The 15,359-nt window shown below is 39.7% G+C and overlaps 1 protein-coding gene across 2 annotated transcripts in view; it reads right to left on the minus strand.

The window, feature by feature from the left end:
• Positions 1-15,359, minus strand: part of PPP1R42 (protein phosphatase 1 regulatory subunit 42) — a 45,566-nt gene that overhangs the window by 5,024 nt on the left and 25,183 nt on the right. The window contains exons 7-8 of one of the 2 annotated variants that reach the window (XM_012183801.5): positions 14,706-14,837; positions 5,690-5,849 (exon numbers count right to left, since the gene is read on the minus strand). In XM_012183801.5, the coding sequence (XP_012039191.1) occupies positions 5,690-5,849; positions 14,706-14,837 (292 nt within the window). The remainder of the gene's footprint in view (positions 1-5,689; positions 5,850-14,705; positions 14,838-15,359) is intronic. The other variant, XM_042254276.2, reaches the window with a different exon arrangement.

The following is a 15,359-nucleotide window of genomic DNA, read 5'->3' on the forward strand; positions in this document are numbered from 1 at the left end:
AGCCGAACATAAATAAATGAAAATTTAAAATGAAAATGTTTATGTAATACTTTTTCACAAAACTTAAGAATCAGGATTGAACATAATCAGTTTCACTGACAGTGGCAAAAGCAGGACAATATATTCTTCTCACAGGAATCCCTCTATGCTGGTGGTTTCTTTAGGGTAGCCTACCTCAACAGTACTTGGTATTGGTAGTTGAAAATGCATTTAGCTTGTGTTTAGCGTTCCTAGTTAGGAACTAGGATTTGTCAGTGCAGTCCTAGTGACCAGAGCTTTGTTTGGGGCGGCAGAATATGTAGTACGTGCCACAGCTCACAACTGATCTAACAGTATGTGTGGCAACGTACAGATTTACCAATATTGTTTTCTGAGGCTGTGTCCATTTTTATTGTTTTCTTTTCCACCTTGATGATACCCTAGGAGGACCTTTCAAAATGCTTGGCAAAGAAACAAAATGCAAAGAACACTGTTGTGGAATTGACAATGAGTTATGTGAATCTTTAAGAAACTTTTGGGGTGCTATGAACAAAGTTGCTACGGTTTTGATGGCAGTGGACATAATCAGGTATGGCAAATTCACACACAGCTTCTGTTTTGTGTGTGTGCGAATGGAGAGGAAGCAAGATCCAAACTAGGACTCCTTACTTATCCTATCTCCTCTCCCCAGATAAAGCATTTTCCAGACTTATAGGACTCTCTCCCTCTCAGGCCTCTCTCGACAGGGAATGAGAGTAGCAGCACTGTTGGTCATTGGTCTTCTTCAGGTGGGCTCCATTAAGGAATGCTGAGTCACTATCCCTTGATTGGACCCTTCAGAGAGGGTCTCATGACAAACCCATGTGACCCTCATCAAGCAGTTCTGGAAAAAGGAAATCTATTCCAAAGTACATCTACTGGCTCTGATTACTTTCTTAATGAAATTTGCTAATGCCATTTATTATAACTTAGTGACTACTATGATATGGGGCTTTCCTGGTGGCTTAGTGGTAGAGAATCAGCCTGCCAATACTGGAGACACGGGTTCGATCCTTGGGTTGGGAAGATCCCCTGGAGAAGGAAATGGCAACCCACTCCAGTATTCTTGCCTGGGAAATCCCATAGACAGAGGAGGCTGGCAGGCTACAGTCCATAGAGTCCCAAAGAGTGGGATACAACTTAATGACTAAACAACAACAATTATACATTCTATGCACTATAAAAACCTTTCAACAATGGACTAAAAATAAAAAACAAATACAAAGCAAAGCGAGACCTTGCTTCACTCCACTGTTAACATGAGGGCAGACACACTGAAACCATAATCACAGAAAACTAGTCAGTCTGATCACACGGACCACAGCCTTGTCTAACTCAGTGAAACTAAGCCATGCCGTGTGGGGGCACCCAAGACGGGAGGGTCATGGTAGAGAGGTCTGACAGAATGTGGTCCTCTGGAGAAGGGAATGGCAAACCACTTCAGTATTCTTGCCTTGAGAACCCCATGAACAGTATGAAAAGGCAAAATGATAGGATACTGAAAGAGGAGCTCCCCAGGTCGGTAGGTGCCCAATATGCTACTGGAGATCAGTGGAGAAATAACTCCAGAAAGAATGAAGGGATGGAGCTAAAGTAAAAGCAATACCCCATTGTGGATGTGACTGGTGATAGAAGCAAGGTCCGATGCTGTAAGAGCAATATTGCATAGGAACCTGGAATGTCAGGTCCATGAATCAAGGCAAATTGGAGGTGGTCAAACAGGAGATGGCAAGAGTGAACGTCGACATTCTAGGAATCAGAGAACTAAAATGGACTGGAATGGGTGAATTTAACTCAGATGACCATTATATCTACTACTGTGGACAGGAATCCCTTAGAAGAAATGGAGTAGCCACCATGGTCAACAAAAGAGTCTGAAATGCAGTACTTGGATGCAATCTCAAAAACGACAGAATGATCTCTATTCGTTTCCAAGGCAAACCATTCAATATCACGGTGATTCAAACCTGTGTCCCAACCAGTAATGCTGAAGAAGCTGAAGTTGAATGGTGCTATGAAGACCCACAAGACCTTTTAGAACTAACACCCAAAAAAGATGTCATTTTCATTATAGGGGACTGGAATGCAAAAGTAGGACGTCAAGAAACACCTGGGGTAACAGGCAAATTTGGTCTTGGAATACGGAGTGAAGCAGGGCAAAGGCTAATAGAGTTTTGCCAAGAGAATGTGCTGGTCATAGCAAACACTCTCTTCCAACAACACAAGAGAAGACTCTACACGTGGACATCACCAGATGGTTAACATTGAAATCAGACTGATTATATTTTTTGCAGCCAAAGATGGAGAAGCTCTATACAATCAGCAAAAACAAGACTGGGAGCTGACTGTGGCTCAGATCATGAACTCCTTATTGCCAAATTCAGACTTAAATTGAAGAAAGTAGGGAAAACCACTAGACCATTCAGGTATGACCTAAATCAAATCCCTTATGATTATACAATGGAAGTGAGAAATAGATTTAAGGAACTAGATCTGATAGAGTGCCTGATGAACTATGGACGGAGGTTTGTGATATTGTACAGGAGACAGGGATCAAGACCATCTCCATGGAAAAGAAATGAAATAAAGCAAAATGGCTGTCTGGGGAGGCCTTACAAATATCTGTGAAAAGAAGAGAAGTGAAAAGCAAAGGAGAAAAGGAAAGATACAAGCATCTGAATGCAGAGTTCCAAAGAATAGCAAGGTGAGATAAGAAAGCCTTTCTCAGGGATCAGTGCAAAGAAATAGAGGAAAACAACAGAATGGGAAAGACTAGAGATCACTTCAAGAAAATTAGAGATACCAAGGGAACATTTCATGCAAAGATGGGCACAATAAAGGACAGAAATGGTATGGACCTAACAGAAGCAGAAGATATTAAGAAGAGGTGGCAAGAATACACAAAACTGTACAAAAAAGATCTTCACGACCCAGATAATCACAATGGTTTGATCACTCACCTAGAGCCAGACATCCTGGAATGTGAAGTCAAGTGGGCCTTAGAAAGCATCACTACGAACAAAGCTAGTGGAGGTGATGGAATTCCAGTTGAGCTATTTCAAATCCTGAAAGATGATGCTGTGAAAGTGCTGCACTCAATATGCCAGCAAATTTGGAAAACTCAGCAGTGGCCACAGGACTGGAAAAGGTCAGTTTTCATTCCAATCCCAAAGAGAGACAATGCCAAAGAATGCTCAAACTACCGCACAATTGCACTCATCTCTCACGCTAGTAAAGTAATGATCAAAATTCTGCAAGCCAGGCTTTCAGCAATACGTGAATCGTGAACTTCCAGATGTTCAAGCTGGTTTTAGAAAAGGCAGAGGAACCAGAGATCAAATTGCCAACATCTACTGGATCATCGAAAAAGCAAGAGAGTTCCAGAAAAACATCTATTTCTGCTTTATTGACTATGCCAAAGCCTTTGACTGTGTGGATCACAATAAACTGTGGAAAATTCTGAAAGAGATGGGAATACCAGACCACCTGACCTACCTCTTGAGAAATCTGTATGCAGGTCAGGAAGCAACAGTTAGAACTGGATGTGGAACAACCGACTGGTTCCAGGAAAAGGAAAAGTAGTACGCCAAGGCTGTATATTGTCAACTTGCTTATTTAACTTCTATGCAGAGTACATCATGAGAAACGCTAGGCTGGAAGAAGTACAAGCTGGAATCAAGATTGCCGGGAGAAATATCAATAACCTCAGATATGCAGATGACACCACCCTTATGGCAGAAAGTGAAGAGGAACTAAAGGGCTTCTTGATGAAAGTGAAAGAGGAGAGTGAAAAAGTTGGCTTAAAGCTCAACATTCAGAAAACTAAGATCATGGCATCTAGTCCCATCACTTCATGGTAGATAGATGGACAAACAGTGGAAACAGTGTCAGACTTTATTTTGGGGGCTCAAAATCACTGCAGATGGTGATTGCAGTCATGAAATTAAAAGAAGCTTACTCCTTACAAGGAAAGTTATGACCAACCTAGACAGCATATTGAAAAGCAGAGATATTACTTTGCCGACAAAGGTCTGTCTAGTCAAGGCTATGGATTTTCCATTGGTCATGTATGGATGTGAGAGTTGAACTGTGAAGAAGGCTGAGTGCCAAAGAATTGATGCTTTTGAACTGTGGTGTTGGAGAAGACTCTTGAGAGTCTTGGACTGCAAGGAGATCCAACCAGTCCATCCTAAAGGAGATCAGTCCTGGGTGTTCTTTGGAAGGACTGATGCTAAAGCTGAAACTCCAATACTTTGGCCACCTCATGTGAAGAGTTGACTCACTGGAAAAGACTCTGATGCTGGGAGGGATTGTGGGCAGGAGGATAAGGGGACGACAGAGGTTAAGATGGCTGGATGGCATCACCGAGTTGATGGACATGAATTTGAGCGAACTCTGGGAGTTGGTGATGGACAGGGAGGCCTGGCGTGCTGCCATTCATGGGGTCGCAAAGAGTCGCACACAACTGGGCGACTGAACTGAACTAACTGAACTACTGTGATATGACTGGGAAGATCATAGTGCAATCACTGTATTGATTTAAATGAAAAAAGTTGAATGAATAATTTATAGGATGTATGATGATCTGGTGTATAAAGCCCATAACATTTATCACAATATATAGTTGGTATCACATTTGACTCTCACATTAGCTTGTTGCAAATCTTTGAGGTCAGGAATATCTCATTTGAGTTTTTATTATACTGAGTACTGTTCTGGCATATAGCAAGTGCCTATTAGTTTTATGATAAAGGAAGTTGTTTCCTGGTATGATTTATCTTTACATTAAAGCAATAACATCGTTCATAAAACTGGGGAAAAAAAAAAGCAATTTTCTTCTCATCAGGAGACTTAGAGCTGATTCGTAATGAAGTAAATTACGTATATGCCACCTGGGAAGCCCATGTGTATATTCAGAGTTTAAAATTAGTGGTAAAAAACCTGCCTGCCAATACAGGAGTGCTTAAGAAGTGCGGATTTAATCCCTGGGTCAGGAAGATTCCCTGGAGGGCTTAGCAAGCCACTCCAGTATTCTTGCCTGGAGAATCTCATGGACAGAGGAGCCTGGAGGGCTGAAGTCCATGTTGTCGAAAAGTGTCAAACATGACTGAAGGGACTTAGCACGCACGCGAGGTTAGAATAGTGATTCTGAAACTATTTTTTAAATCATATATCTCTTTGAGAATCTAATGAAACTTTTAATGCATCCTTCAGGGACCCCAAATTAAGAACGTTTGGGTTGGAGAAGTGGTGAAACTAGCCTGTCCCTGTCGTGCTGTGGCTTCCTCTTCCTTTCCACCACCAGATGCCCTCTACTCACCAATGGGCCATCATTACCGTCTCAGCCTCAGGCTCCTTTGCTGTTATCCCTGCTCATTCAGACATCTTTACCTGCTGCTTTTGGGACTTGCCTGAGTCACCTGCCTTATTCCAGTTGACGTATCTTGTCTGTGACTCCCAGCTCTTCCTGAACCACTGCAACTTAATAACTGTTTTGGCAGGTGAACAGTGAACTTTTTTTTTTTTTTTTTCATGCTTTGTCAAGAAGGATTGAGAACAGAGAACTAGACGATGGATGGAGGACCTTTCTTCCTCTGTGTTGTTGACAGTGAGAGTGTCCCATCCTTCCCGCCAAAACATAAATCACACAGAAGTATTTGAAAGAACCTACCCCATGTCTTCAATAATTTTAGAGTTATCTTCTTGGGAGCTTTCTGGAGATGCATTTCCATTTGCAAGAAATCTCTGTATATCAGAGAAAAAGACTAATTTTGGCTTACCCACCTGTGGGTAATAAACGGGAACTATGTGATGCATTGTTTCAAAGTTACCTGTAGCGTACAAAGAGTTAAAAGCATTCTGCTTTGAAACTGATAACTAAATTGTAAACATGACATAGAACAGCATTAGACTATCTATATTTTGAGAAATGGAATTAAATATGACTAAATAGTTTCATAGCAAAACCAATAAAAAGTTAATGTCCAAGATAAAAATATGACAGATTTTCATACATGAGAACCCATATAGGAAAGTTCATGGTCAACTCTCATAGACAAAATGGGTACACCAACATTAATTAATATTAACTACCCTTGTGTTTTGCTATTATATGTTTATTTTTTCAGTGTGTTTAACCTTTAGGGAGTAGATTAGTCAATTACGGTTTTTGTAATCTGTTCATACCTTATTTCCACACTTAACATCATTTCCCTGTTTATAGATCCTCGTCCCTTTCTAGCAATGATTTTTCTTTTAAGTAGAAACTGCCTTAATCAACTCTAATTCTCGGAGCTTAGCATAGTCTTGGGCATATCCACAGTGCTCAGCAAGTGTTTATTAAATGAATAAATGAATATTTCCATCAAAACACTACAAAAGTAAATGCTGAAAGTTATTAAGATATTTTGAACTTCGTTAAAGTGTTTGACTACTTCTGATTTTGAGACTGTATTTAGGACAAGATTTTTTATTGTAAGATCCTTGAAGTTTAAAGACATAATCCCTGTAATTTTATTATTATAGAGCTCCAAATTTACAGGGCTACCAAAAATATGTCAAAGGTCAGGAAATTTAAAAATGACCATCTTCCTAAGAATTCCTCTTCACTTACAATGTATTTGGTTGTGCAGAGGTATCTTTAAATGGTTCATATTAACTCTTCTAAAGTCCTGAAGGTATACTGTAGATTTTAAAAAGCACAATATAGATTCTAGACTTTAATTCACACTTTCCATTTCTCCTGAGCAGCAATAACAGAGAGACTTTACATAAAGACCATAGTGCAAGCTATTGGCCAGGTGAATAGTTACTGTGTATTATGTGCATGTGTCTAGGGATGTCACCGGTTGTAAGCCTGGGAGGCTCAGGAACTGTAACATTTGTTTGCAAAGGGTTCTCAGAAGCATGTAGGTGACAAGAAAGAAGGATATCTACAAATGGCCAAGAGAAAATAACTAAGTACTCCTGAGGAAAGGGCTTCGCTGGTGGCTCAGCAGTAAAGAATTCACCTGTAGCACAGGAGCCACAAGATGTTCAGTGTATAATCTCTGGGTCAGGAAGATCCCCTGGAGAAGGGCATGGCAACCCACTCTAGTATTCTTGCCTGGAGAAGCCTACGGACTGAGGAACCTGGCAGGCTATAGTCCACGTTCACAAAGAGTCGGACTTAGCACTCGCCTGAGGCAAACTCAGATAATATCTATTGCAGGTCGTCAGCTTTCAGTTTGAATTTAATTTAATTGACCTTACAGTCTATTTTTCAATAGAGTAAATAATATAATCTATTTGAATACTTAGAAAATTTCAATGTTCTTTCATAATATAGTCTCATTTTCTCCCTAATTTTTTTGTATTTGCAAAAATTATGTTTACGTATCATGTATCTATACATTTGCAGATTTTTCTAAATTCCTGCCAAACCAAAGTGAATTTCTAAGTAGGGCAGACATTATTGTCCTTATGTCCAAGCATGAGTTGTCCACCAGTCATCAATAGAGTAATCACTAGAAACCAAAGCTCTTTGATAAAGTCAGATAACTTTGATTAATTACTGGGCTTCCCTGGTGTCTCAGATGGTAAAGAATCTGTCTGCAATTGGGGAGACCTAGGTTCAGTTTCTGGGTTGGGAAGACTGCCCTGGAGAAGGGCATGACAACCTACTCCAGTATTCTTGCCTGGAGAGGAGCCTGGCAGGCTACAGTCCATGGGATTGCAAAGAGTTGGACATGACTGACCAACTAACATTTTTATTTTCACTTTCTGCTATCTTTGTGACCTTAGACAAGTTATCTCATCCTTCTAAAACTCAGCTTTCTCAGCTGCAAAATGGATATAATTTTTCCCACAAGGTAAAATGATTAAAGCAGTAATGCATATAAATATCTGAAATGATTGGCACGATAAATATTGGTTCTCTTTTCTTCCCTTGCCCCTTTTTGGCTTCCTAGACTGGAGTGCTTTCCATTTTAAATTATTAATGGTTATCATGATAGCAACTACAATAAGGTATGAAATGACGCTTCTGTACTTTGTAGCATTCCATATGGCTTTTCAAAAAAAAATTGTGGTAAGAACACTTAACATGGAATCTACCCTGTTACTGTTTTAAATGTACATTATTGTTGACTCTAGGTACAACTTTGTGGCCTTCCCAGGTGGTGCTAGTGGTAAAGAACTGCTTGCCAGTACAGTATACATAAGAGACATGGGTTTGATCTCTGGGTTGGGAGGATCCCCTGGAGAAGGGGATGGCAACCCACTCCACTATTTTTGCCTGGAGTATGCCTTGGACAGAGGAGCCTGGTGGGCTATGGTCCATAGGGTTGCAAAGAGTCAGACATGACTGAAGCGACTTAGCATGCATGCACAACTTTGCACATCGTATCTCTAGAGCTTATTCATTTTGCTTGACTGAAACTTTAGATCCATTGATTAGTAACTCCCCATTACCCTCCCACCCACAGCCCTGGGAAGCCCCCATTCTACTCTTTGATTTTATGAAATAGACTATTTTGGATACCTCATATACATGGAATTATGGAGTATTTGTCTTTCTGGAACTGGCTTAATTCATTTAGCATAATACCCTCAAGGTTCATCCACATTGTTTCATATTACAGAATTTCTTTTTTTTTTAGGCTGAATAGTATTCAATTGTTTGTATATACCTTATTTTCTTTATCCATTCATTTGTTAGTGGACATTTAGGTCTCTACATCGTGGCTATTATGAATAGTACTGCAATGAACATAGGAGTGTTAACATCTCTTCAAGATCCTGATTTCAGTTCTTTTGGATAAATACTCAGAAGTGGGGTTGCTGGATCATATGGTCATTCTATTTATAAATCTTGAGGCACTGCCATACTTTTTTTCATGTTGGTTGCACCATTTTGCATTCCCACTGACAGCATGCAAGGGTTCCACTTTTATCCACATCCTCACCTACATTTGTTGTTGTTTTGTCATATGATAATAGTTTTTCTGACAGGTATGAGGAAATATCTCATTGTGGTTTTGATTTGCCTTTCCTGGTTAATTAGTGACATTGAACATTTAAAAAATATACCCATTGGCCATTTGTAGGTTTTCTTTGGAAATATGTCTGTTGGAAATGCTGTTGGGAAAATGGAATCAATTAACTTGCTCAACAAAGGGTTGCCACAAACCTTCTATTTGTGTAAAATGTAGTATCAGGGAAGTGCAGTAAAGTGCAATCAAAAAATGTGTGCCTGAAATTATTTATTTATTTATTGAAATGTAGTTGATGCATAATATCTTGTTAGCTTCAGGAGTGTTACATAGTTATTTGACATTTGTATCATTGTAAAATGATGACCACCATATGCCTGGAAGCTCCAGTACTCTGGCTGCCTGATGGGAAGAGCTGACTCATTGGGAAAGACCTTGTTGCTGAGGAATAGAGGGCAGGAGGAGCAGGGGGCAACAGAGGATGAGATGGTTGGATGGCATCACCGACTCAATGGATATGAGTTTGAGCAAACTCTGGGAGATAGTGAAGGGCAGGGAAGCCTGGTGTGCTGCAGTTCATGGGGTCACAAAGAGTTGGATACAACTTAGTAACTGAACAACAACAACAAATAAGCCTAGCAACCATATGTCCTCATCCAAAGTTATTGTAATATTGTTGAGCATATTCTTTGCGCTGTGTGTTCTGTCCCTGTGGCTTATTCATTTTATAACTGGAGGTTTACCTTTTAATCCCCTTCACCTGTTCATCGCACTCCTCCTGGCAACCACTCTTCTGTTTGAGTCTGTTTTCATTGCCTTGTTTTTTAGATTCCACATATGAGATAATTCAGTGTTGGCCTTTCTCTTTTTGACTTATTTTACTTGGCATATTACCCTCTATATCCACCTATGTTGTCACAAGTGGTAAGATACTTTTCATATTGTTAATGGGAGTAATATTCCATTGTATATATCGCATCTTCTTCATCCATTCTTCCATACCCAGTAGTGAAGTTACTGGATCACATGATCACATGATCCATTCTATTTTTAATTTTTTGAGGCACCTCCATACTGTTTACCATGGTGGTTGCACCAATTTACAGTCCTACCAACAGTGCACCAGGGTTCCCTTTTAACACTTGTAATTTGCCTTTTTGATAACTGCAATTCTGACAGGTGTAAGGTGATATCTCATTGTGGTTTTGATTTGCATTTCTCTGATAATTAGTGATACTGAGCATCTTTTTATTTGTCTGTTGACTGTCTGTATGTCTTTGGGAAAAATGTCTATTTAGGTCCTCTGCTCATTGTTTCATTCGGTTATTTGTTTTTCTGATACTAAGTTGTGTGAGTTCTTTATGTATTTTGGATATTAACCCCTTATACATCCTGTCGTTTGTAGATTTCTTCTCTCATTCACTAGGCTGTCTTTTCACCAGGTTGGTAGTCTCCTTCACTTTGTAAAAGCTTTTGAGTTTGGAGTAATCCCAGTTGTTTGTTTCTGTTTCCCTTAACTGAGGAGACAGATTCAAAAAAATATTCATTGCCTATATTTTCTTCTAGGAGTTTTGTGGTGTCAGCTCTTACATGGAGTAAACCTTAATCCATTTGGAGTGTATTTTTTGTGCATGGTATGAGAAACCGGTCCAGTTTGATTCTTTCGCATGTATCTATCTAGTTTTCCTCACACCATTTAATGAAGAGGCTGTCTTTTCCCCACTGCATATTCTTGCCTTCTTTGTTGTAAATTAATTGGCTGTATGCTGCTGCTGCTAAGTCGCTTCAGTCGTGTCCGACTCTGTGCGACCCCATAGACGGCAGCCCACCAGGCTCCCACCATCCCTGGGATTTTCCAGGCAAGAACACTGGAATGGGTTGCCATTTCCTTCTCCAGTGTATGAAAATGAAAAGTGAAAGTGAAGTTGCAGCCCACCAGGCTCCTCTGTCCATGGGATTTTCCAGGCAAGAGTATTGGAGTGGGGTGCCACTGCCTTCTCCAAATTGGCTGTATAGTCGTGAGTATTTCTGGTCTCTCTATTCTGTTCTGTTGATCTATGTGTCTTATTTTTGTGCCAGTACCATACTGTTTTGATTACTGTTGTTGTTGAGTCACCAAGTCATGTTCAAGTCTTTGTGACTCCATGGACTGCAGCATACCAGGCTTCCCTGTCCTTCACAATCTCTCAGAGTGTGCTCAAACTCATGTCCACTGAGTCAGTGATGCCATCCAACCATCTTATCCTTTGCTGTCCTCTTCTCCTCTTGCCTTCAATCTTTCCCAGCATTAGGTCTTCCCCAATGAGTCAGTGAATATTCAGGACTGATTTCCTTTAGGATTGACTGGTTTGATCTCCTTGATTACTGTAGCTTTGTAGTATACAGCTGACCCTTGAATGACACAAATGTGAACTCCTTGGGTCCACTTTTACATGAATTTTTTTCTATAGTATATACTACAGTATTACATGATCTGAGATTGGTTGAATCCTCAGATGTGGAACCAAAGATATGGAGGGCTGACTGTAAAATTACATGCAGATCTTCGAGATTGGGAGGGTCAGTGCCCCTAACCTCCTCATTGCTCAGGGTTCAACTGTAGCTTGCAAATAGGGAGCATGATCCCTCCAGTTTTATTGATCTTTCTCAACATTGCTTTGGTTGTACTTTGGCATCTTTGAGGTAATACTGAAAACAGTAAATCCTTACCCTAAGTCTAGTTTTGCCCTTCACAGCCAACCACGTATAAGCAGAGAGGGGGAAATGCCTCTTGTCCATTTTATAAGTTTCAAATCTTGAGAAATTCATATTGCCAATACAGTATCTTCATTCATGTGAGATAAAAGTAACAGTTCATATACAGTGGATACAATATGGCAAAATCATCAGAGCTTTCCACCTCCTTCTCTTCACCTCAACCTCCTTGTCCTAGAGTGATAGAGCTCCTAGGATATGCTGTCTATGCATAAAGCCACACTACACTGTTGTAGTTTCTCTTTCCCTGTTCACCTGGTCTCACTTCTTCTCATGTCTCCATCCCCTGTTAACTGTGGAACTAGAAAACAAACATGGAACGGAAGAAGTGGCTCATTCCAATGTTGTTGACTACAGAATTGGTGAAGAGTGAATTCTAGGATACTCCCCAATATGATAAAGATGATTATTACACATTACACTTAGCTACAGTTAGTTTCATTCAGTTCAGTTGCTCAGTTGTGTGCGACTCTTTGTGACCCCATGAATCGCAGCATGCCAGGCCTCCCTGTCTATCACCAACTCCCAGAGTTCACTCAGACTCATGTCCATCGAGTCAGTGATATGCCATCCAGCCATCTCATCCTCTGTCGCCCCCTTCTCCTCCTGCCCCCAATCCCTCCCAGCATCAGAGTCTTTTCCAATGAGTCAACTCTTTGCATGAGGTGGCCAAAGTACTGGAGTTTCAGCTTCAGCATCATTCCTTCCAAAGAAATCCCAGGGTTGATCTCCTTCAGAATGGACTGGTTGGATCTCCTTGCAGTCCAAGGGACTCTCAAGAGTCTTCTCCAACAACACAGTTCAAAAGCATCAATTCTTCGGCACTCAGCCTTCTTCACAGTCCAACTCTCACATCCATACATGTCTGTTGGAAAAACCATAGCCTTGACTAGATGGACCTTAGTCAGCAAAGTAATGTCTCTGCTTTTGAATATGCTATCTAGGTTTCTCATAACTTTTCTTCCAAGGAGTAAGCATCTTTTAATTTCATGGCTGCAGTCACCATCTGCAGTGATTTTGGAGCCCCAGAAAATAAAGTCTGACGCTGTTTCCACTGTTTCCCCATCTATTTCCCATGAAGTGATGGGACCAGATGCCATGATCTTCATTTTCTGAAGATGTTCATTTTCTTAAGCCAACTTTTTCACTCTCCTCTTTCACTTTCATCAAGAGGCTTTTTAGTTCTGCTTCACTTTCTGCCATAAGGGTGGTGTCATCTGCATATCTGAGGTTATTGATATTTCTCCCGGAAATCTTGATTCCAGCTTGTACTTCTTCCAGCCTCGCATTTCTCACGATGTACTCTGCATATAAGTTAAATAAGCAGGGTGACAATATACAGCCTTGATGTACTCCTTTTCCTATTTGGAACCAGTCTGTTGTTTCATGTCCAGTTCTAACTGTTGCTTCCTGACCTGCATATAGGTTTCTCAAGAGGCAGGTCAGGTGGTCTGGTATTCCCATCTCTTTTTAGAATTTTCCACAGTTTATTGTGATCCACACAGTCAAAAGCTTTGGCATAGTCAATAAAGCAGAAATAGATGTTTTTCTCGAACTCTCTTGCTTTTTTGATGATCCAGCAGATGTTGGCAATTGGATCTCTGGTTCCTCTGCCTTTCCTAAAACCAGCTTGAACATCTGGAAGTTCATGGTTCACGTATTGCTGAAGCCTGGCTTGGAGAATTTTGAGTATTACTTTACTAGCGTGTGAGATGAGTGCAAATGTGTGGTAGTTTGAGCATTCTTTGACATTGCCTTTCTTTGGGATTGGAATGAAAACTGACCTTTTCCAGTCCTGTGGCCACTGCTGAGTTTTCCAAATTTGCTGGCATATTGAGTGCAGCACTTTCACAGCATCATCTTTCAGGATTTGAAATAGCTCCTCTGGAATTCCATCACCTCCACTAGCTTTGTTCGTAGGATGCTTTCTAAGGCCCACTTGACTTCACATTCCAGGATGTCTGGTTCTAGGTGAGTGATCACACCATTGTGATTATCTGGGTCGTGAAGATCTTTTTTGTATAGTTCTTCTGTGTATTCTTGCCACTTCTTACTACCTTCTGCTTCTGTTAGGTCCATACCATTTCTGTCCTTTATCGAGCCCATCTTTGCACGAAAGGTTCCCTTGGTGTCTCTAAATCTCTTGAAGAGATCTCTAGTCTTTCCCAGTTTCATTAGTTAGGCTATACTCGGAAGGTTGCCATATCCTTGTAACACCACCTTAGGCATATTATAATCAATTATTCAAATGATAGGGTATGTACTTAAGAAAGAGGACGGGCTACCAAGTATAGGCCACATATATGATTGTGATACATCTTTATTTTTTATCCTGATGAAAAATGTGATTTTTGTGCTGTTACTAAATGAATATACCTGTGACTTCAGTTTCACAAGTTATATAGCTGATTGTTATTTCGCCATTTAGATAAGTAGTATCATGCACTTAAAAATTTGACTGCACGGGGTCTTTATTGCATCAACCATATGGACTGTTCCTTGCGGCATGGGCTCAGTAGTTGTGGCACGCAGGCTTCTCTAGTTGCCATGTGTGGGCTTAGTTGCAATACATGAGATCTTAGTTCCCTGACCAGGGATGGAATCTTGGCCCCCTGTATTGCCAGCGTGGAGTCTTATCCACTGGACCACCAGGCAAGTCCCCATGCACTTTTGCCAGATATAAAATTATACATTTTCCCCACCCTCATGGCTCTCTGTTTATATAGCCAACATAATTATAACTCTATGAACTAAACATAGCTTTTTTTGGATAGTAGCTACCATTTTCATATATAAATATTTTAGGAAAATTTTTCTAGAAATTGTAATCAAGTTAAGAAAAAAAGCCCATTAAAAAAATTAAACAAACTCTCCTAATTTTTGGCTTTTTTTTGTTGTTGTTGAGTATAATATTCCTTTTGCTGGTAGGAGTGACCAACTAATGAATGACAGCCTACTTACTGTTGCATGAGTTATGTGTATCCTCGTTCTTACTGTTCTTTTTCTTGCTGGTTTTCTTGGCATCTTTGGATGCTTTCCAATTCATTAGGAATTGTCTTTCCATGTTTTTAATTTCTTTTCCATCAAGGAATTCTAGAGAAAAACAATACATATGTTTAAAATGTAATATATACATGTTATAAATGCTATCTATCAGTACAACATAAATATTACTATATAATACATAGATATTATAATACATATACAATATATATACACTGCTGGTTTAGGGCACATGAACTTAAGTTACACTCTAGACTGAAATAAATTTATTTTTAAAATACCTTATTTATACAACTTCTTGTATTTGTACAACTTCTGTTGAGCTTTTATTTTTATTTTTTCTGATTTCAAAAAGAATATGTGCTTTTTATAAACAACTGAAATGTGATGGCAAAAACATAAAATGATTCCATAATTACTATCCATATCTCTCCTTTCCATGACTAACAGAGAATCACTATAAACAATTAGCTGTCTGGTTGCCCTTCTTGAAGCATAAGTTACATTGTTATTTTACAAAACAAAAATGTCATACTTAACAAAAATTAAATATTTAATAATTTTACAGTTATTCATAGAAAAAGAAAAGTATATTTTATGTTAATGTCAATA

The sequence above is a fragment of the Ovis aries genome, chromosome 9, assembly GCF_016772045.2.
Source record: "Ovis aries strain OAR_USU_Benz2616 breed Rambouillet chromosome 9, ARS-UI_Ramb_v3.0, whole genome shotgun sequence".
Lineage (NCBI taxonomy): Eukaryota > Metazoa > Chordata > Mammalia > Artiodactyla > Bovidae > Ovis > Ovis aries.